This window comes from Staurois parvus, unplaced genomic scaffold (genome assembly GCF_062004578.1).
Source record: "Staurois parvus isolate SC_StPar_1 unplaced genomic scaffold, SC_StPar_1.0 ptg000142l, whole genome shotgun sequence".
Lineage (NCBI taxonomy): Eukaryota > Metazoa > Chordata > Amphibia > Anura > Ranidae > Staurois > Staurois parvus.
In genome coordinates, this window is record NW_028317938.1 from 4,152,262 (window position 1) to 4,176,592 (window position 24,331).

Consider the following 24,331-nt stretch of genomic DNA (forward strand, 5'->3'; position numbering starts at 1 on the left):
TTGCAGGGGATCAAATAATTATTTTCCCCACTGTATTTATCCTGCTAACTCAAAGGTTCAACAGGCCATGGCCATCTTGTTAATCGACCTACGTATATGTAGTAACTTTATGTGCTGCACCATTATAAAATCAAATCATGCATTTTGTTCCCTTTCTTTCTACATTTATGCTTTCTACATTTTCGCTTAAAAAAACACCCCAAAAACCTGAGCAAAACGTGGTAAAAATTGTACATAAATATGAATTTAATTATTTTGAAATTCATTATTTATTTATTTTTACCATTATGGAGTTCAGCTTTAAGCTGTTGCAACACAACTCTCCCACCTTTTGCTACATTTGTATTCTCACTACTCCTTTTATTTTCAAGCAAAATAACAAATGGATGAGAAATCATTTATATTTTTCATGACTTTACTGAATTGCTGAAAGACTAAATTAGATTGGTAGCCTTAGGTAACAGTGTGTTGTCGCTCTTTGTATTTTAATGTTGATTTTGTCATTTACTCTAACTATAAAGCAATATATGCTGCTGCTATGTACTTACAGAATAAATATTGATGCACTGTGTAACCCTTTGAGCTACTGGACTAGGTGGCTAAGCATACGTCATCAAAAATTATGGAGTACAGATTTCTTTGAAAAAAAGGAGAAATATTCTTGAAAAAAAATAAATTAAAAGAATACCACTAGGGTCTACCTGTAAGCAATTTTTAAAAATGTGATAATTTTAATTATTTTTGTGTTATTTTAATGTTTAATAACACGTGTTATACAGTTACAGCAACAGTTTATTGAAGGGTTATGTTTAAACATTTTAAATATATGCTTTCTAGACAGGTAGGCATGCATGTAAAGGGTACATATGAATAAAAGTAAAGGCACATGAAATAAAATACACTATTTCATGCATTCTTATATCATTACAGGTATTACCCAATACAGATACTGGAATACAATATATATATATATATATATATATATATATATATATATATATATATATATATGAAACTATACAGATCTCCGTATTTCTCCAGGTCAAAAGGAAATGACCTTTCTAAATACAAACTGCGCTATATGAATATCATGTGTATAATGCAAAATAAACAAATAATAAATATATATTTAGCTGCTACTTTCCACTGTAAAAAATTATAATAAACAAATCATATTCTGTAATAACAAAATATAAGTGCAGCACTCTGTAAATAATAAAGTGATAATCAAAGAAAGTCTATAAATCAAAAGTCCTTTTGTAATCACCATGTGAATTGAATTATAACTGCCAAAGGAAAATCACCACATGACTGCTTAAATAATATCTTCAAAGTGCCGTGCTCCCCCTTCAGGTGTGCACTCAAATTTATTTGCCTCCCACTCTCATGGTTGGCAAATGTGCTTTTGTATATATTTATATTCTTCCAGAAAAAAGGTGTTTTCTCATATCACAAATTGATTCCTCCCAAGAATGGTTCAAATTCTCCAATATTATTGCCTCTGATAATGACTCTCCACAGACATCACATAAAAGAAAAAAAATAGAGACCCGACATGGGATTGGCTAAGCAATAACCGTAAGTGACGTACTTTGGAACCGGAAGTGATGCGGGACTGTCCGAGAGTGAGGACCGGCAGTGGTGAGAGCATTGTACGGTCTTCCCTCTCTGATACTGCCGATACATGGAGGTTTTCATATCTTTGGGCTTGTTTTAACTTATTTTCTTGTAAGTGAGATTCTCTGGGCAGAGATTAAATGGTTTTAAATGGTACTGCACCATGTCGGGTCTCTTTTTTTTTCTCTTTTATGTGATGTCTGTGGAGATTCATTATCAGAAGCCATTAATTCCTAAAACCTGTATTTTGGTCTCATCACTCCAGAGTTCAGAGTCCCAGTAGTCTTCTTTTTTAGCATAGGCCCTGGAAAATTCTAGGCAGACTTTTCTCTGCATGGGCTTTAGGAGAGGCTTCCTTCGTGGACGACACCTTTGAATGCCATTCCTCTGCAGTGTATGCTGTATTTTGTCAAGGGTAACAATCACCCCAGTTTGGCTTTCTACTTCTTTAGCTAACTGCAGTGAACTTGCATGGCGATTTTCTTTAACCCTTCTCAAAACAAGCCGCTCCTGTCAAGGTCTTAACTTCTGGACAGTCTGGATGTCTCTGTGAGATGGTTGTAGTTCCATTTGTTAAATTTCTGTATCACTTTTGCTACAGTATTCTGACTGATACATAAAGCTTTGCTGATCTTCTTGTAGTCTTCACCTTTCTTGTGCAAGAAATTATTTTCTTTCTCAGGCCTTGTGACATTTGTCTTCCATGTGGTGCCATTGCTGACAGCATTAAATGGGAAGGGGTTTTCTTTGTTAAGTAACTCCTGAAAGTAGGTAGGTGGTCTTTTTCCTGTTCCGTGGGGGCACCCTCAAGATACCAACGGTCACACCTGGACACAGCTATGAGATCTCGGAAAGTGAATGCACTCAAATCACCTCAGTTGCGATTGAAAACACTTCAGTTTTATTGGCATAACATCGGGGTTATTATACTGTAGTCTTTAGGCAAACACACCCTCAGACCTTCCAATCAAATACATGTACATTATTTTACCTTAACTCAACAATTATTTGTATGAGGTTTGCATTTTCACTCTTCTGCTTTATCTATCATACCATATCTGCTCTATCGCCCAGGCCATGGCTGTAATCTGACCCAACGCCCAGACCATGGCTCTAATCTGACCTAACACCCAAGTTGTGGTTAAAACTTTTCAGAAGTGAGAGTAAACCTTATCTGCTTTTTTGTAAGGGTTTGCAAAAACACTCATTTCTACATGAAGCTGAGATAGACAGTTTTGTTAGTGTGCACACATCTCATATATATATATTAAACTAGCATCTTGTATTAGTGTATACAAAATGGATTCAGCTATATTCCACTTAATCCTTTCAGTCCCCTCTTTTATCACATAGTGATAACACTTTTCATTGACTTACTCTCCCTATCGTCTCAATCCCATGCATTTCCTCATATTGTTGAAGCAAAAACATTTCCTCCCTTTCCTTCTCATTAATTCTCATTTTGATACACATGATCATTCGGTATAACAGAAATGCCATAAAAATCAATAAGAAAAACATAATCATGAGGGAGATCAATTTTCTAAAGCTGCTGAATATGTTCCTAAACCAGGAACCATCTCCTATGCCCTTAAAGGGATTCCACCCATCCTCAGCTATAGCTCTAGCTTCAGCTTGGAGATCCTCCACCTTTACCCTATGTTTATTAATCATTTCATAGTAATCTGGTATTTCAGCGGTTGTATTGTGTACCCAGGTACAGCACTTATAATCAGTGGTGGATTCACAAAGCCCAGTCAGTGCTGCACCAATTTGTTCTACCTTCATCTCATTAATAAGCACTTGTTTTCTTAAGGCCCGTAATTCTACGTTAATAAGACTTATTTCAGCTTGTGTTTCATTTATTATTTGATCCATAATAAGTGAGTAGTTATTAAGTCTCCTCATTAATTCTATTCCCCATCCAGTCCATGTAGGAAACCATGACCAAGCCTGGTCTTCTACCTTGAACAAATCTCTCTTATATCTATGTTTCAGAGGATACCAGGGATGATTACTGGCCAATAGGGCATCACTATGTTTTCCTCCTATAACATCCATCACTGGTACCAAAGTGGCCAAATAGCACCAACCCTCCTGATCCCGGGGAATCCATGGGTAACAAACTTTCCCACAGCACACCTGGACTCCCTGAGTAAACGCTACTGATTGGCTTTTCCATCCTTTGCTTACATTGGAGTCAGGGTAACCCACTAGGGCTAAATTAATAAAAACTCATCCTAATCCGTAATGTTTCGGGTGATCTTTTTGGTCAATTATTTTTTTAATATAATTCTCCCATTCTCCCTCAGTTGTATTTATTTGTATAAAATGACCACCTGTAGGTTCCTTCCCAGTAATATTTAATTCAGATTTACTGCAAAACTCTTCCCCTTCTCTCGACCCCTTACCCAGATGAAAACACCATTTGGGTTTCATAACAACCCCCAATACCTCAAATTTAGGTTGGGTGGTAACATTAGTTAATATAATACTCAGGTTACCCTCCAACATAGTTGTGACATTTAGGGGTACTGCATATATGGGTATGCTCATAGTTTCAGGGTGGAGCATGCTACAAACCCAACAACTTTTAAACCCTGAGAATTTAGCATACTTATATTTAAACTTCAGTAATGACATATTTTCAGTTGTAGACCTCTTCTGTCTTTTTACAGGCATGGTACACCCAAAATTAGCAACCACTTTGCTTCCCTTCTGAACATATAATAGAAAACCTTCATTCCATTTACAAGTTAGTGCCTGACTACACTCATCCATAATGCAACATGTAAAGTTATGTGTAGTACTAATGTCTATTTTACATTGACCTTTAAAAGGTATCAGATGGGTATATGTTTGGTTAGCTCCTTTTACCATATGTGATTCAGATGGGCTATTCCATATTAATGTAGTACATGACTTATTCTCATTTGGTTGTGATAAGGTACAATCCCCCACCCATCCTGAACTCCCAGAGGGTTTTTGAACCACTGGCCCCTTTCTATCATATGAATTCTCCAATAGAAACCAGAGTGGGACGATGATAATAGTCACTATTGATAAGATAATAATCAAGTTCATCCAGTCCTCATGGGGATCCAATAGGTTGGGTAGCAAAGTTCTTGGCTCCTTCTTCTGTTGGTTGATCAGCTTGTTTGTGTCTCTCATCTTGGGAAATCCTTTTGACTCTTGATGCATGGATCCAGGTGCCTGATCCTTCAGTAAGAACAGCTGTACGTGTAATGGCCACGATCACTGTAGGTTCTCCAAACCGGGGTCTCACCCTTGGATCCAGTCTTCGGATCACCACTTGATCACCTACCTCGAAGGGGTGGGTTGGTTGATCTGCAGGTAAAGGAAAAGAGGCGGCAACATCACAATATTCCCTATTCAGCTTTTCACACAATGCTTTTACATATTCTGCCTGTATCACCTCTAAATCTCCTTTCTGCCACAGAGGGGGTTGCTGTCTAGTCCAAGGGGTAGGGAATGGTCTGCCCATTAGTATCTCAAAGGGAGACAACTTACTCCATTTATGAGGTGTCATCCTTATTTCAGCTAGTATAGCAGGTAACACAGCTGGCCAATTCTTCAGAGTCCCTCCTGTGGCTTTCACTAATTTATCCTTAATTGTTCTATTCATTCTTTCCACTACTCCAGAACTCTGAGGGTGATAAGGAATATGGAGCTTCCATTGAATACTCAAAGCCTTTGAGACTCCCTGAGTCACTGCTGCAGTAAAAGCTGGTCCCTGATCGCTTTCTATGAACAAAGGACAACCCCATCTAGGGATGATTTCCTTACACAAAACCTTGACCACTGTCTCTGCTGTTTCATTCCTACATGGGAAAGCTTCTGGCCAACCTGAAAATCTGTCTACTACCACCAACAACTTATCTCCTTCTTTTGATTTAGGGAGATGTGTAAAATCTATCTGTAGATGTGTGAATGGTGCCTCAGGGGGTGTTAAATGTTCATGTTTCCCATGCTGGCCATGCCCAGGGTTGTTTTGTAAACAAGTAAGGCACCTTCCCAATGTTTCCTCCACCAAATCATGGAGAAACCATACACAAAACTGTTTGCGCATTTCTTTCTCCACTAACTGTTTTCCCTTATGACCTACACCATGAAAATTTTGAATGAATAATACAGCAGCTGCCTGTGGAAGTCCTACAATTCCCTCTTTTGACATAAGACCATGTTTGTCTTGTGTCAAACCTCTGCTAGCCCAAAAATCAACTTCACTCTCAGAGGCTTGTGCCTGCAGTGTACCTAAAAGCTCATTTGACAGTAGGGATGGAGTGGACAACATTACCATAGATAGATCTGCTCGATTATGCAGTTGCCCTGCAGTTTTTGCAGCTGCATCTGCCATAGCATTGCCTTTTGTGACTGGGTCTTTGGCATTAGTATGTGCCCGCACTTTAATGACCGCTATCCTTCTTGGAAGTTGGAGTGCAGCAAGCAAATCCTGGATCAAAGAATGATGGGATATTGACTTGCCATCGGCCGTAGTAAAACCACGGCGTTGCCAAATACGGCCAAAATCATGTACAACCCCAAAGACATATTTAGAATCTGTGTATATGTTAACATCTCGATCTTGATAAAGAGTGCAAGCTCGTGTTAGGGCCACTAATTCAGCTGCTTGTGCACTGGGGTAGGGGATGGAACCTGTTTCAATAATAAGAGGTGGTTCTACTACTGCATAGCCTGTGATGTATGTAGCATCACTAGGGCGTGTACAAGATCCATCGACAAACACATCAGGGGCTCCAGGAATCGGAGTCTCCAACATATCTAGTCGCGGAGAAGTGTCAGCTTGGATAACATCCAGGCAATTGTGTTCCTCCTGCAATTCTGGTGACCTTGTGTTGTGAAGATTAAGCAGGGAGGACAATAAAAGAGATGGTCCTGATGTAGATGGGCTGTATTTAACTGTGAGATTATTGGTGGATGTCAAAATTACTTCACATCCCGCCAGGCGTTGTGCTGACATGTGTTGAGTGTTAATGTTTTTCAGTACATGTAGGACATGATGAGATGTGTGTAATATCAATGGGTTTCCCAAAACTATGATAGATGCCATTTCCACAGCCAAGGCACACACAGACAAAGCTTGGAGACACCCCGGCATGCCCTGGACCGGGATGGGCATTGTTTTTGATAAATAGGCTACCGGCCTCATGGCACCTCCGTGCTCTTGAGCTAGTACTGCAGCCATGGTTCTACATGCAGATTGACAATACAAATGAAAGGATTTAGTATAATCCGGTAACCCTAATGCGGGAGACGAGACCAGTGCTGTCTTCAAATATTCAAATGCCTGCACCAATGGCAGCGTCCATTCAATACGGTCTGGCTGATCGTTCAGTGTCACTTGGCGTAATACATTGTCATAATAAGAACAGTCAGGAATCCACTGTCTACAATAGTTTACCATACCTAGGAAGGATTGCATCTGAACCTTAGTTTCTGGTTTTGGTTGTTGACATATTGCTGCCACTCTCCTTGGGCTCAGCCCCCTCTGGCCCTCAGACAATACAAATCCTAGGTACTCAACTTGTGGTGCCACAAACTGCATCTTTTTGCGAGAGACTTTCTGTCCCTGATCAGCCAGAAACCGTAATAATGATAATGAATCAGCCTGACACGCCTTCTCGCTCACAGAACTAATCAGTAAATCATCCACGTATTGGATAAGTACTGAACCATGGGTGGGTACCCAGTCATTGAGCATGGATCTACTGGCCATGGTATATGCTGCCGGCGAGTCTACATAGCCCTGAGGGAGACGGGTCCAGGTTAGCCTCTCCTCTTGAAAACAAAAAGTAAACAATACCTGTGTCTCCGGATCAACTGGGACACTAAAATATGCATTTGACAGATCAATTACTGTAAAATGTGTGGCGTTGGCAGGTATAGCATTTACCAAAGTTGTTATATCTGGGACTACAGGGGCAATAGGAATGACCAGATCGTTAATCGCCCTGAGATCTTGTACTATTCTCCACTCACCATTGGGCTTTTTTACCGGATTAATGGGAGTATTGTAGGGGGATACTACCAGCTTCAGTATTCCCCTCCTTTTAAAATCCTCCACAATAGGTTTAAGTCCGTCTATTTTTTCTTTGGACAGTGGGTATTGTTTATGATAAACAGGGTTCCTGGTTTTAAGGGTGGCTTTATACGGTGTGCAGTCAATGAGGCCTGCATCCGTTGTGTTCTTAGTCCATAGGTTTTCAGGGAGCTTATTTAAATCATGATCCATAGCTGGACAGATTAAGAAAGGTGTGTCCAATAGCATACCTTCCTCCGTGATAGACATCACGACTTTAAGGTCAGCTAACAAATCTCGGCCCAATAGGGACACAGGACAATGCGGGAGCACATGAAATTTATGATACCAGACCTGTCCATCTTTTGCTTGTACCGGGAGGGGAGGTGTAATGCAAGTGGGGGTTTCCTTTCCCTCGATCCCTATTGATCGAGTGTTACTCGAGTAAATATCCAGGGGGGTCCCATACTTACAATGCCATTGTTTTAAAAATTCCTTATTTAATGTTGAGGCAGTAGCCCCTGTATCTACTAAAAAAGTGCAGGGGACTTCACCCACTGTAAGTGTAATCATGGGATTTTCCGAAAATGAATCGGAACAACTAAAAGATGGAAACAAAGGCACTGTTGAAGAAGCATGCTCGAGCGGACCCTGGCCTCCCTATTTATTTTTATTAGTCCAGTCCACATTGTACCTGGGGCGTTGTCCCTGAGGATACTGTTGTTCACCTCGCCTATTGGCGGCTGCCTGTTCCCTTCTCACCTCATCAAACTGTCTCTCCTCATCCGTGGGCTCCCTTCTCTGAAACTGTACTCCTGGAGCAGTACACTCCCGACGGAAATGCCCCTCCTCCCCACAATTGTAACATCGTAGGACCCGTTTAAAGGGCCGGCGCTGGTACTGACGCCGCTCCCTGGGTCTGTCCTCCCAGTCATCCCTATGTGCCAGTGCCTGTACTTGGGGCTTCTTTGTTCCCTTCTCAAAAATTCCTGCTGCATCTTTACTAAGAATCCATTTTTCAAAATCTAGTGCAGATTTATCTTCCCAACCATCATACAATTGTCTAATTGCTAAACTAACATATGGTAGTGCCCCATTCATCCAAGATTGGATAAAAAGTGATCCACACTCTCTACCAATCAGATCCATCCCCCCTTCCTCCAACCAGACTTTCTTAAACCTTTTAATAAAGTCAGTAGCAGTCTCCGTGACATTTTGTCGATATGCTACTATTGGAGCAAATGATTTCCTTTGTTTGTATAGCCTAAACAATTCACATGTCACCTCCTCCCATGCAGCATCCCATTGTGCTCTAGTACGTAAAGGATACTGATCTACTCCCTGTGATGGGTCCCACTTTTTGTAACCAGCTCCATCTTCATTATTAAAAATTTTACAATTTTCCCATTCAAACTCTCCTGTAATATCTCCCAATACTTTCTCAATTATCAACCTGCAATCTTCCATTGTATAGTTCCGTCCTACACATGTCCTTTTTAGCCAGGATACCGCCCCACCCGGGGATTTCCTTGGATTAGGGCATCCCTGTACTATAGCATCCAGCTCCTTGGGATCTATTGCCTTTAAAATCAGCTGCTCCCCAATCATCATGAATGGAAAGGCTGAATTCATCATATCTAGCTCAGCTGTCTCATCTTTAACTTCCCCCTTGTTACTTTCTGCTGACCTAAGAATTCTATCACTCTTTTCTACCTTCTTTATCTTCCTCTTTACTTTCCCTTTACCCCTCTCAGTATCCCTTTGACTAACACTCCCAGTTTCCCCATCTGAGCTAGATTCTTCTGACTCCCCTGTATATATCTGGGAAGCAGCAATAAGAACCTCTTCATCTTCATCTACTTGTTTTACCTGTGGGAGTGCTGGGTATAATGGGGCTGCATGTGGAGCTGTAGGGGCAGGACGTGCCTCGCTGTGTTTGTATGGCGGTGGTGGTGTGAAATCATTTGCTACAATTAGAGTCTTATAGCCTGGTGCATACTTCAACCAATTCTTACCCCCTTCATACATATAATTCTTGTCCCAATCTGGATTTCCAGTCCCCCAGATACCTACCTGAGGCTGTTCATGCAAACACATTCCTCTAATCATATCCATACACATAGTGTCATTTCCCCCTTCACAAGGAAAACTAGCTCCACCCAGTCTTTTCGACCATCCCACTAAATTATCCACCCAGGGATTAACATAATAAATATCATAAGGGGATACCCTTGCTACATATTCTTTACAAGTTTCATTTAAGGTAGATGTGTTCTTTCCCCTCAGCTTTCTAGTTTTTCTAAACAACTTAATCAACTTTTGTGGCGGCACATGACGAGGTCCTTCCTCCTTACCTGAGGAATTACCCATAGCAGTAAATTAGTAAACTAACAAACAAGACAAAAAAACAACAATAACACACTTTTTACAAATAATACAAAGTGCTGTGCCAGGTGTGTCCTGGTATTATTCCCCGAGCCGAGAATCCCTTAGTCTCGCTCCTAAAACTCCAACCACCAAATTTCCCTGAAGTTCAGAATAATTACCTCGGTAAAGAAAGCATTAAAAAATAAAACTCTCACTTACCTTGGCAATTATCCCACTTTCTGACACCACTGAAAGTAGGTAGGTGGTCTTTTTCCTGTTCCGTGGGGGCCCCCTCAAGATACCAACGGTCACACCTGGACACAGCTACGAGATCTCGGAAAGTGAATGCACTCAAATCACCTCAGTTGCGATTGCAAACACTTCAGTTTTATTGGCATAACATCGGGGTTATTATACTGTAGTCTTTAGGCAAACACACCCTCAGACCTTCCAATCAAATACATGTACATTATTTTACCTTAACTCAACAATTATTTGTATGAGGTTTGCATTTTCACTCTTCTGCTTTATCTATCATACCATATCTGCTCTATCGCCCAGGCCATGGCTGTAATCTGACCCAACGTCCAGACCATGGCTCTAATCTGACCTAACACCCAAGTTGTGGTTAAAACTTTTCAGAAGTGAGAGTAAACCTTATCTGCTTTTTTGTAAGGGTTTGCAAAAACACTCATTTCTACATGAAGCTGAGATAGACAGTTTTGTTAGTGTGCACACATCTCATATATATATATTAAACTAGCATCTTGTATTAGTGTATACAAAATGGATTCAGCTATATTCCACTTAATCCTTTCAACTCCCTTTTATAATAAACTGTCTGCTGGACACCTGTTTAATAAATAATTAGACTCACCTGTAGAATTCTTGTTAATTAGGATTTTTTTGCCTAAAATTTAGCTTTGCTCCTAAGACTTTCATTGGGGTGTATTCATGTTTGTATCATGGTCTTGAATGATTTTGTTAGGAAAAATAATTTTTGTGTGTGCAAATGAACAAATCTTGTTTGTACTCAATGGCCCAGCATTTGTGGGAGTATTTGTGTCCCATAGAAAATGTTGATCCTTAAAGGAATGTCAAGGTTTTCTGACAAATTTGTTGGGGTGCACTGATTTATGCTGAGCACAATATATAAATTGTGTGTAATTTTTTTTATTATTTATTTATTTTTGTTTGCCATAGTTGGCCTGAAAGTACTTTTTTCTTTTTGTATTTTTTTTTAATCACCTAATCCTGGGAGAATTAAATAAAAATCTGTGTCTAATGCCTCCAGGGAAGTATCCCAAAATTATAATTCTCTATGATCAACAAGTCCGTATCAGACAGTGCATCAAATAAAAAGCATTGAAGTTATAAAGCCAGGAATGCTCAGTTTTAAATATTTACATTAAGTGTATATGGGAAAAGAGCAGAATCACTCTTTTTATGCTGATTAATCTTTATATATATTTTGTGTGTGTTGTGTGTATATAAAACACATACTTTGATGTGTTTTAATACAGGTGCCAATGGTACAGAATGTGTCACTGAGATTTAATGCTATTTTTAACAAGTAACAAAATACACATTCTAAGTCTGCTAGGTGCTTTTATGTTTACTAACATGATTGTGCAATATCAGAAATAAAGGATTAATGTAGTAAATGTCTTCCGACTGAATAGAACATACACAATCTTCTACTTCCAGGCATACCTGTGGGATAATAATAAGGATGTTGTTGAATGGCTGGAGAAGCAGCTGATGGAGGAGGAGGGGGCCCGCTCAGTGGTTGATGAAAACATCAAGTACATTTCCAGAGACTATATCCTCAAACAAATCCGCAGGTAATATTAGGGGAATGTATTAATTTGAAATGTACAGAATTAATTACTTACAGTGTTGTACTAACCACTGGAATAGATAAATGTGACAGCACTATTGTCCAGTGGAATCTGTTATTTTTTTTCTCAAATTGTAATCCAAAAATATAAAGTAAATAGTCTGTATTACAAATATTTTCCTTCATGTGTATAAAGTATCACTTGAATTCTCCATTTAAAAAATATCAGCATGATTTGAGCTATAGATGGCACAAAGTGAAAGCAGCAGCTATGGTTGCAGCAGCAGTAGACAGTATGTCATTGTCCTTAAAGGTGGACACCAGGGAAAAGAAAAAGCATCTTTCTTTGCAGTGGGGTTCTCATGTATGCTAAGAGTAACAGTAAAAAGGACTTACCTGGACATTTGCTCCTGCAGACTCCCTCCATGCTATGAAACCACCAAGCCTTTTCTCTAAGGCAGGTCATTGGTCACAGGCACTCTGATATCATTAACTACAATACAGGTTCTGCATTGTATGTGAGGGATTGCCCTTAAGGTGGAACGTCATGGAGAAGAGGGGAATACTGGCTGTTGGGGGAGTGAAGAATAAGGTAGGTATAAGTCCTCATTACTGATACACTAGGCATTAATGAGCATTTAACCAAAGTAGGATTTTTGTTTCCCTGGAGTTCAGTTTTTAAGTATGAGAGAAAAAAATCTCCAGGTGGTTATAATAGGATTATATTCATTTTATTTCAGATATTTACCTGCTGCTGTTCTGTTGAAACCTGCACAAGTATTTCTATATACTTCTTGAGTGCTCAGTGGGAGGATTTCCCTGCTATAATTACATGATTAAGCTGGCCATACACTGTTAGATTTTTTTCATGCAGCCTGCATGCTAATCAAATAAAAAATGAGATTCCTCTAGCCGCTCTATAGAGTAAGGATGGACAAATCTCCCACTGTGCCTACTGTATGCCAAATACTCAAACAATGGCTACATCTGATCACATGCACCTGCCAAAAAGTTTACATCCAGCTCCTTCAAATGAACTGTGTCGGGTAGGAGGGGGCCAACAGGGCCACCCACATAGTGAATTTCAGGCGGTTCATTAACTTAAGGCTCAGCACTGGAAAAATTGCTGACAAAAGCAGTGAGCCAATTACCTAAGCAGGACTTAAGATTTCTGTGGGTGTTCTGTACTCTGCATTTCTGGGCGATTCTGTACTGTATGAACAGTATAGGGGAGTAACTTTTAAAACGTCATAAAAAAAAAATCAAGTTTCTGTAGACTGAAAAAATGGAAAATTGTATCAAATTCTTACCATAATTTTCCTTTCTAGGCGCAAATCCATGGCAGCATAAATGTGGTAGTAGTCCCACCTACCTCTGCCCACAAGACCAGTGCATAGCTATAAAGAGTTGATGCCTACACAACAGCCCATTCCCTGTACATTGCTAGGTAACGAACTGGGTGGGTTTAGTATGCTGCCATGGATTGGTGTCGGAAAAGGAGAATCATGGCAAATATTTGATATATTTTTCCATTTCCCTGGAGCCAACATGGCAACATACATGTGGTAGACCAATAACTAACTACCAGGGTGGGAAGCTTAAGCAAATCCTATCTTATAAGAAAATAAGCAAGCTACAGCCTTCTCGCCAAAGACAGCTATAGTAGGGACCATTGCCCTTGAATGTATACACTTAGGTTTTCCTTCCACAATGGCCACTAGAATGCACACTGGAACAAAGTGCCCATACGAGAGGAGATTTATCGCACAACTTATAAGGACATTCACAGATAAATTCCAAAAATTGAGAAAACATACTTGTCACAGTCCCATTGATCCACTCACTCTTTGGGTGGCAGGCTCCAAACAAGGAGATCACTTCTGAGGAACATAGCCCTGGCAGCACTGCTATATATGGCGCAACTTAGGACCCAATTTGTTACCCCAAAAGATCCACAGAAGGGATTTCCTGCCTTATCAGAGCCCTTAGCACCCCAAGGTCAGGGACCTCACTACAGGAGGTGCTGTACCTGCTTGGAAAAACACCAAGAGTGGCAGGTAAGGGTTTCTTTTCTTCACACTGGATGTGAGTTCTGTGAAGACAAAACAAGGGAATGGGCTATTGTGTGGGCATCAACTCTTTGTAGCTATGAACAGGTCCTGTGAGCAGAAGTAGTTGGGGCTACTACCACATGTATGCTGCCATATTGGCGGCAAGAAAGCGTGTTTCCACTTTTTCAGTCAAATTGGGATAACACCTACTTTTTAAAAAAATAACCCTGTCTGTACTGTACAGGCAGATCTTCATTATCAGTTGTAACTAGATTTTAACACTGTCTGTCCCAACAAAGGGTAAACATGTAGGGCTTTTTGCATATTATGTTAATGAGGACAGACTTGGGACAAGCTCACTCTGACATTGGTAAGGAAAAAAAATATGCATGCTATGTGAACGGGAACTCATAACATGTGTAAAGTGCAGTTTTCTCAGATTGCAAAAGTGAAAATACACTTTCAGTGCATATTGAAAAAGAATCCTGTATGATTTCGGTGCACTGTGGTCCGGATCAGGTGCAGATTACAAGCTATTGACTTCTATGGGAATTGTTTCTAAACTACATGTCATCAGTTGTGAACAGGGGTGGACTGACAACTCATGGGGCCCCTGTGTCCTTGCCCAAACTCCAAAAAGTCTATGAAAAAGCTACCAGGGGCATCTCATGGTGCCTCCTACTGACTACGGGCCCTCCGGCAGTGCCCCGAGTTTCCAAATGGGTAGTCCGCCCCTGGTTGTGAACAGCATAAAATCCTAACCTGAACCTGACATAAACTTGTCCTGAACCTGATGTACACCTCACCTAAACCACTGAACAATTAGCTGTGAAATCTGAGCTTCAGTCTGCACCTCACATGTGTGAATCCACACTGAAGTGACATTTAATGATATCCTTATTCTTAAAAATGAATCTATCCACATCCACTACTTAAGGTGTTACTAAACCCAGGACCCTGCATTCACTATATCTGGTCTCCCACAGTACACACAACATGGAAGTGCAATTATTTTTGTAAATATAAACTGCTAAATACCTTTTCTCATCAGCAGTTAGAGCAGTCTTGTGACTTCAGTAGAGCAGTGGTTAAAGCTTGTAGGAGTTTTGTTTCTGCTCTAGGAGGATGCAGAACCCCTGACCTATAACTGGACAGTTAGACCTGACCTTGATCACATGCACTCTCCCAAGAAAAGAAAAAAACCTCTTGCGCAATGCACACCTAACTGAGCATGTGCAGAGTGACTCCACACGATATGTCTTATCAGGAGATACGGGGGGAGGGGGGCATCGGAAGAAAGGGAGGATCAGAGAAGTCAGGCTCAAACAGCGTTTTTACACAATACAGAGGATTAACCCCTTAGGTTCCATAGTGAGTATAATGGCCCTGTAATTAATTTTTCATTAATGCATTTTTGCTGTGTTTGTCCCTTGTCTTTACTATGTCATCTGTGAGTTCCTGAACCTTTTCTTATTTCCCTCACCTCCATTTGTTTGGAAAGAGAAAAGCACACAGGGTGGTCCTATACACTGTTCTATGCACACTTCATAGTCCCTAGTCCATTTTAGGAGTGAGCAAGAGAAGGTAGCTGCATTCCTACATACAATGGGGACCATGAAGAATGAACGTGTCCACCGTCTAATAGGAAGTCAGATCACGACAACCAAAAAGTAAACGAATTTAGAGATCTGGAGGAGGCTGAGAGCAATAGAAGCTACTTTTTTTGAGTTAGGAACACAAGTTTAGTGTTACTTGAATATTACAAAATTGATGTGAGATTATACATGCTGCTGGAGTCTATCAAATCTCATAAAGTGCTTGGGTGGACAGGTGACCTTACACAGAGTTATTAAAATGGCAGCTCAGAACCAATCTGTCAATATCTGCCATTCTTCTGCAGTTACAACTTCTCTAGGATTTTTGGGGATAACAACATGGTATTAATAAAACACACTCTCTTCAATAATATTCTGAAACTTATTTAACTCACATACATCCTACCCTCCCTGCCCCACAATTCACCACCCTCCTTCTACTACTGATACTCACTGACACTGCAGCTATCAATTGCAGAGGACAGCGAAGCGGTTCAATGATCAGCAGAAGAGAGGCATTGTGGAGATGTGGGAGACAATGGCAGGCCTTATGCTAAGTTGAGAACATTATCCCTGATGCATCTAGGCACCTGTCATCTGAGATAAGAGTCTCACCTTACCTGATTGGGGAATTGGCCCTGTAAAAGTACAAGGCTGAAATAAGGAGAAGTTTTTCACTGTGATAGGAAGAATGAGGAGTTCTCTACTAACACAGGTCAAGATATGAAGATTAGCTTGATGAAAACTGCTCTTATAGTACAGATATTGATATTTAGCTTGCAATTATCAGGGCACCTTTCACCTACGTACCATTTAAAAGTCAGTGAGGTTTTCCCTGAATGTCCTAGTTCACTTGGGGCCATTTTTCTTTTCTTTCTTTAGAATTTAAAAGTAGCTGATTCACTAAAGTTGCTAAAGATGCAACTGTACGTTACAGGCAGCTAATAGCCAATTAAGTTAATGTATCATGTATATATGCTGTGTAGGAAGGAATGATAGGAATGTTAAGCCTGGGAAAAATGGGGAGGAGCTGCAGCAGGAAGCCGTAGCAGCATGGCTGGGAGGCTACGGGCGCCGGCCTGCTAGAAGGAGTATGAGGTGTTGTGCCCTAAGTGCGGAAACAACTTACCCTTCCCTGTAGTGAGAGGACGTGGAGCGCGGGTGTCATCTGATCCGGAGCGGTGGAGGACGGTAGTGCGGCAAGGGAGCGGTGTCGGTGTGCTGGGGGAGCAGAGTGAGAGCCCGCTCCCATGTGAGTCTGGAGCTGGTGTGCTAGGGGAAGTGGCCGAGGAAGGAGAGAGAAGAAGCAAGGACCCGGAGAGGTACGGAAGGACCCGCAGCTGCCCCGGATACTGCCTGAGGGCCAGAGGACTGGCGGTCACAGGTTAGAAGGGGAAGGGAGCAGCAGCAGTGGGACCGGAGCCTGGGGATATATGGTCAGTTCCCAAATTCATCTCGTATTCCACCGGGCATATAAAATAAAACATATACAAAAAGGTTGGTGCAGATTTCCTGGTGTAGGGTGATGAAGGGTTGCTGCAGATGTTTTCCAGCACACTGGGTATATTTGTTTGAGAACTGTATTACCAATGTCTGTTGGTGCAGGTAGAAGTCTAATGACTGATATTTAATTACAGCTGATTCTTGTCAAGCACCATACAGCAGACCCACATCAAGCTTTTAAATGAAGATCTATACCAAAGTATATACAGCGTACCTGTAAAAAGCTCTATACAGCTGACTGACGCCAAATGTTATACAGTGGATCCGCTCCTTGCTCCAAATATCAGACTCACACCAAATCTTATATAACAGACCTGTACTAAGCTATATCTAGCAGGCTTTTGTTAAATACAATGCAGCAGACCCGCACTAAGCTCCAAACAATAGACTCATATGGAAGTCTTAACAAGTGACCTGCACCAAGGTAGTGCAGATTTCCTGGTGCAAGGCGATTAAGGATTGCTACAGACATTTCTCAGCACATTGGGTACATTTGTTTGAGAACTGTATTACCAATGTCTGTCTGTGCTGGTGGAAGTCTAAAGACTGATATTCAGTCACAGCTGATTCTCGTCAAGCATCATATAGCAGATCCACACCAAGCTCTTAAATGCAGATTTATACCAAAGCATATACAGCGTACCTGCAACAAGCTCTATACAGCTGATTGACGCCAAACATTATACAGCGGACCCCCACATAGCTCCAAACAGCAGACTCACACCAAATTTTATACAGCAGACCTGTACTAAGCCATAAATAGCAGGCTCTTGATAAATACAATGCAGCAGACCCGCATTAAGCTCCAAACAGATTCATATGGAAGTCCGAACAAGTGACCTGCACCAAGGTCTATACAGTGGAATTCCGTCTAGTATCACATAGTAGATCTGCACAAAACTTCAAATAGACACACATCAAATTGTATACAGCTAATCTGCATCAAGTTATATATTGCTGCCTTAATTCAAGTACTATACAGCAGACACATATTAGCTGTATATAGCAAATTTACGCAAATTCAATACAGAAGATCCAAGTTAGTCTTATATAGTAGACCTATAATATATCTATATATCTCTATATATATATCTATCTATATATATATATAGATAGATATATATATATAGAAGGCCTACCCCAGTCCGAAATAACAAATAAGTCTTTAAACGGGAATCCTCTAAAGTAAATGAGAAGTAAACCAACTAAAGGGGGTGGCCCTAAAACACCCCAGGCAAGTGCAAATTCCCTTACGATAAAAAAAATATGCCGGCACGGGAAAAAAAGTCCAGAATCGCAAAATCAAGAGAACCAGGGTGAGTGCTCTATAAATATGAGAGGTGATCAATCAAAACTGTCACTTGGTAATATGGAGGAGGTCCAAGATAAAGGAAGCCCAATTTCAGAGAGGAGAAGGGAACAAAGAAAAGTGGAACATGAAGGGTCCTCAGTACATACCCTTTCAAAAAAGGATTTGATAGAAATGTTCACAAAATTGGAGATGGTTGTCAAGGAAGGAGATCGGGAACCTCCGAGGCGATCTGGGTCATGTACTGTCCCGTTTGGAGGAGTTGGAGAAAAGAGTAGAGGAACACACACTACAAATTGAGAGATTATAAATGCAAATAGAAGAGAGGCGATTAGAAATGAGAGAAGTATTATTTAAAATGAAAAATCAGGAGAACTGCAATAGGTCTAATTTGAGGTTTAGAGGTATTCCGTAAGAAAAAGGACAAGAGGAAGACTTGCTGGGAAAAATAAAAAGAATTTGCAACCCAATTATGGGAAGACCGGAGACAGATTGTATAAAAATGGACAGAGTATATAGGGTCAGAAGGCCAAAGGGTATATCAGCAGAAAGATCCAGAGACCTGATAGCCAGATTTCAGGATATTGGAGATCGGGGCCAGATTTGGAAAGGGTTGCGGGATTTTCCGGAAATAAAATTTGAAGATTGTCATACAAATTTATGCTGATATTTCCCCAGAGACATTGGTGAGAAGGAGAGCCCTTAAACCACTTCTAATCCATATAAGAGAGAAAAAAGCCAGATATAGTTGGAAATTTCCTTCTTGTTTGGTCAGATGGAGAGATGGAAGATCGGCAGGATTGAGATTCCCAGAAGACTACAATGACTTTTGTGAAAAATTGGACTTACAGAAAGTTAACATAGAGGGGTGGTTTGAGGGGATTAAAGAGACACCTGGTTCCCAGTTAGAGGGCAATTGGTAGAGGGTAATTAGTAAATAGGAGGTAGATTTTAGAAGATGAGTGCGGGGAAGGGGCTATGGGATAGAGATGTGGGGAGGAGTTGGGATACAGAGGCACCCCACCCCTGGTGGTTGGGGGGGTTTTGTTCCCCCCTCTCCGTCCAGTGGCCCACTAGGCCGCATTAGAATTTTGTAGTTCCTTATTGGTTTATATCCCCTTGTGCTGATTATCAAGGGGATAGGGAGGGTTAGAGCAGGCTGGCAGTCCAGTAGGCTCAGCGCATGACTATTTGACAATTAGAGATGTCATCTGTACAGATGAAAGGGAGGTGGTCATGGTGCAAGTCTCACCCTGATCAAGGAATTGCTAGGGGGAATCCTTCTAGTCAAATTCTTAGGCTTATGATTAGCGTGGGAGGGGGGAGAGTGAAGGGGGTTGGGGTGGAGGAGAAGGAGGAGGGGAGGGGGGTTGGGGGGATGGGGGCTAGGAGGAGATGGGGTAGAGAAGGGGTTTAGTAGTAATTATCTGTATTCAAGTGGAAAGGAATCAAAGGGAACAGATAAAAAAAGAACAGAGGGTTATGAATGTGATTAAATTTATGACCTATAATGTGAAAGGGCTAAACTCACCCAGCAAAAGACATAAGTTATTGAAGGAAGTCCAACAATACTCAATAGATATAATATTCTTCCAATAGAATCACCCTGATTAGAAATATAAATGTGAAATTATATTTGAAGCATTATCATGGATATATGCGGATTCATCTGTAAAGGGGGCAAAAGGAGTAGCAATTGGTTTTTCAGTAAAAGTTGATTTCCAATTGGAGGATAGAATGGAATATTTGGAAGGTCGATTTTTGTTTATCAGGGGGACGTTTTTAGGAAAGGAATATACACTCGCTAACATATATTGCCCAAATAAAAACCCAGTGGGATTTTTGGAAGGGACATTAAGGAAATTCATGGAGTTTAAAAAGGGGAACCTGGTCGTGGCGGGGGATTTTAATCTGTGTTTGGATCCCAGATAGGATGTGTCATCTAAGGGGAGGAGAGAAGGCGAGAGGAGTCTTAAATCTTTGAAGGGGGTATTGTATAAATATCAGTTGGTTGATGTGTGGAGGATAAATCATCCGAGAGAAAAAGATTACATCTTCTCACATGCCCATGGTACATATTCAAGATTGGATTATATAATGGTGGAGCATAGACAGTTGGAGATAGTAAAAGGATCTAAGATTGAAGTTATGTCATTTTCAGATCATGCCCCAGTCATGATGAGGTTTCAAATGGGGAGTGGAGAAGATAAAACATTATCTTGGAAATTAAATGATTCGCTTTTACAGGATCCTGAAGTGGAGAAGAGGATAAAAAGGGAAATTGAACAATTTTTTTTAGATAAATGAGACCGAGGGAATGTCAGAGGCAATAGTGTGGGAATCATATAAAGCTTACATCAGAGGAATATTGATTTCCATAGGCATAGAGAAGAAAAAGGAAAGGGCAAAAAATAAAACAGGCCATAGAAGAACTGCAAAAACTGGAAAAAACTCACAAAAAGGAAAAGGGGATGGATAAATATCAGAAGATAATACAAAAAAGGGATGAGTTGAAAGAACTGATGGAACAGGATTCTAGGAGGATATTTAATAGAATGGCTAAAGAAAGATATCAATGGAGAATAAACCAGGAAAATATGTAATGAGAAGACTCCGGAATAAACAGGCGACAAATTTTATAGAAAATATTAGTGACGGGAAGGGAGAGAATTTGTTTAAAACATCTGATATTGCTAGGAGGTTTCATAATCACTATAGTGAACTTTATAATGTAAGAAAGGATAAGTATGGGGGAAGTGAAGAGGAGGAGGAGAAAAGAATACTGGACTATTTAAGTGAGGTGGAGCTCCCAAATATAGCAAAGGAAAAACTAGAAAATCTCAAAAGCCCGATCACCCCCAAGGAAATTAATGTTGCTTTAAAAAATACGAAAGTGGGTAAGAGTCCCAGGCCAGATGGGTATACAGTAAGATACCTGAAAAATTTAAAGAGATATTGGTTCCCAAAATATGTAAATATGTGAATGTGATAAGAGAGAGAGTAGAAATGAGGGAAGAATCCCTCAAGGGTTATATCACCCTCATTTTTGAAGGAGGGGAAGGATAGTTCTCAGTGTGCAAGCTATAGGTCGATTTCATTGCTAAACGTTGATACCAAATTGTACGCAAAAGTATTGGCTGCAAGGTTGAAGGATCTGATGTCCAAATGGGTGCATTTAGATCAGGTGGGTTTTATACCAGGGAGGGAGGGGAGGGACAATGGTCTGAGAGCTTTGATGTTGGTACAAAAAGCTAAAAAGGAAAAAACATCTGCGATCTTATTGTCTATTGATGCGGAAAAGGCATTTGACAGTCAACTGGGGGTTTATGTTTGATATGCGGCGGTAAAGGTAAATGGAACCTTATCCCAATTTTTCAGGATAAATAATGGAATTAGGCAGGGTTGCCCCCTCTCCCCCATGTTGTTTGTGTTGTCATTAGAACCACTGTTGGAGAGAATCAGGAAAAGTAATGACATAAAAGGGTTAAAAATAGGAGATGGGGAACACAAAGTCGCTGCTTATGCAGACAACATGCTGTTCTACGTGGCTAACCCTAGGACAACTTTGCCCAACTTAATGAAAGAACTAAAACAATATGGAGGAGTATCAAACTAGAAGATAAACCCGGTTAAATCGGAAATCCTAAATATCAATCTTGCAGTCACAGTAAAGCAAAGATTACAAAATGTGTTCCCTTTTTCCTGGAGGAAAAACGAAATAGGATATTTTGGAATAAAATTAATGACTTCGGTAAAAAGCATATACCAAATAAACTATATTCCCCTGATAAATAAATAAAAGATGAGCTGAAAAGACTAATAAAAGGGGGGCCTCGTGGATTGGAAGAATTAATTTAGTCAAGATAGTGGTACTCCCAAAAATTCTGTATAAGTTTCAGATGCTCCCGATATCTTTACCGGGAACTTTCTTTGTAATAATTAGAAAGATGATTACTAAGTTCATATGGGCAAATAAGAGGCCTAGGATTAGTTATAAAGTGTTATGCAGAGTAAAAGCAAATGGAGGACTGGGGTTACCAAATATAAAGAAGTATTATACAGCTGTAATATTGTCACGGGTGATAGATTGGTTTTTTTTTTTTGGTTAGTAGAATAAATGCTTATTCTACTATTCTGAGCCCATGGAAGTAAATAGGAATAAAGTTTTGTACCATTTAATCAGTGCAGCAAAGAGTTTGATACCAAAATTTTGGTTAGTGGTTAGATTCCAAGGGTGGTGGATTGGAAAGATAGAGTGGAAGGAATTTTCAGAATGGCAGAGCTGAGAAGTTTAGAAGAGGAGAAGATGGGAATATTTAAAAGAATATGGAGTGTTTGGTTAAATTTTAAAACCGCAGAATCTTATACAGAACTAATTAAAGTAAAGGAGGTAGCCTAAGAAATCACAATGAGATTGGTTGGAATAACAAGTTATGGAGAAATGGATACAGAGAAAGATAAGACAATGATGGGGGGATGGGTGGGGGTGGGAGATGGAGGGGTTATAGAATGTATTTATTCATTTAGGGGAGAAAAGAAAAAGGTATATTTTGGAAGATGGAATGTTTTAATGTTGTTTGTATAAGTATGAAATAAAAAGTTAAAAAAAAAAAAAAAGGAATGGTAAGCCTCCCCTTGGGACCCTATAGTAGTCTCATTTGTATAACAAGCATGGTCACATTTCTGCATAACCAGCATAGGCTGTGGTCTGATTGAACAATGTGTGCCGCCCCTCACTACCCTTCCAAACACAAGAACAAACAAGGTGCTGGGTTCAGACTAAGGGTCAATGAAATGTCACCTGGTACACTGGCTCCAGTTCATCAGCATTCCACAAAATGTGGTCCACCCCTGGAACGAGGGAAAGGACCCAGAGTTGAGAATCCACATACATACAATCCAATGAGAGCACCAAGCTAAAGTCTGGGGGCTTGATTTACTAAAACTGGAGAGCGCACAATCTGCTGCAGCTGTACATAGAAACCAATCAGCTTCCAGTTGTTTTTTTGTTGTTAAAGATTAATTGAAAAAGCTGAAGTTAGAAGCTGATTGTCTGCCACGCCTAGCTGCACCGGATTTTGCACTCTCCAGTTTTAGTAAATCAACTCCTAAGTGTCTAAGTCCAAGGTTTTTAATGATCACATTGATTCATAGCAGAATGCGTTCGCTTTATTTTGCTATGAATCATTACTTTTAACAATTACAGTGGAGCAACTCCACCTTTAAAATGTGATGTATGTGTCACAACTCTGTGACATTGAGCCCCGACACTTTTTTTTTTTTAAACCACAATGTTGAAGCTGGGAGTACCACCGTATTATTCACACAGGTAAGTGTAAACAATCACATATTCTTGCCTGCTTTCAGAAGGAAGAAAGATTTACACATCTGCTTGACTGTAAGGCTTAGTGGACCTTTAGTATCACACACTACTGCTCTGTAGCTCAAAGTGGTTGTAAAGGCTCAAGCTTTTTACCTTCATGTATTCTATGCAAAAAGGTAAAAAACCTTCTGTGTGCAGCACCCCCCCCCCCCCCCAATCCTTACCTGAGCCCCCAGCAATGTTCGCGATAGCTTCTGTTGTCTGGGGACTCTTTCTCCTCATTCACCGAGACAGCAGTGGAGCCCATTGGCTCCCGCTGCTGTCAATCATAGCCAGTCAGTCAAAGAGGAGAGAGCGAAGGGTGGGGCCAAGGCCATAACTCTGTGTCTTATGCATGCAGCCCTGCTCCCGGGATGAATGGGTTTCCCTGGGGGCACTGCTTGAGGGGGAGGAGCCAGGAGCGGCGGCGGGGACACGAAAGGAAGAGGATTGGCGCTGCTCTGTACAAAATCACTGCACAGAGCAGGTAAGTACAACATGTTTGTTTAAAAAAGCACAAAGCTTTAGTGTCAGTTTAAAGTATATCTAAAGCCAAAGCTCTTCATTTTTTGGATAGCATAAGGGAGAGTTAAAACTGTTGACAGGTCTTTTTTGTCATCTGTGCC

At 40.5% G+C, this 24,331-nt stretch overlaps 1 protein-coding gene across 1 annotated transcript in view; it reads left to right on the forward strand.

Annotated features, from left to right (window-relative positions):
* Window positions 1-24,331, forward strand: part of ACACA (acetyl-CoA carboxylase alpha) — a 535,652-nt gene that overhangs the window by 499,290 nt on the left and 12,031 nt on the right. Inside the window, exon 54 of the mRNA XM_089673600.1 lies at window positions 11,753-11,889. Coding sequence (XP_089529726.1) covers window positions 11,753-11,889 — 137 coding nt within the window. The remainder of the gene's footprint in view (window positions 1-11,752; window positions 11,890-24,331) is intronic.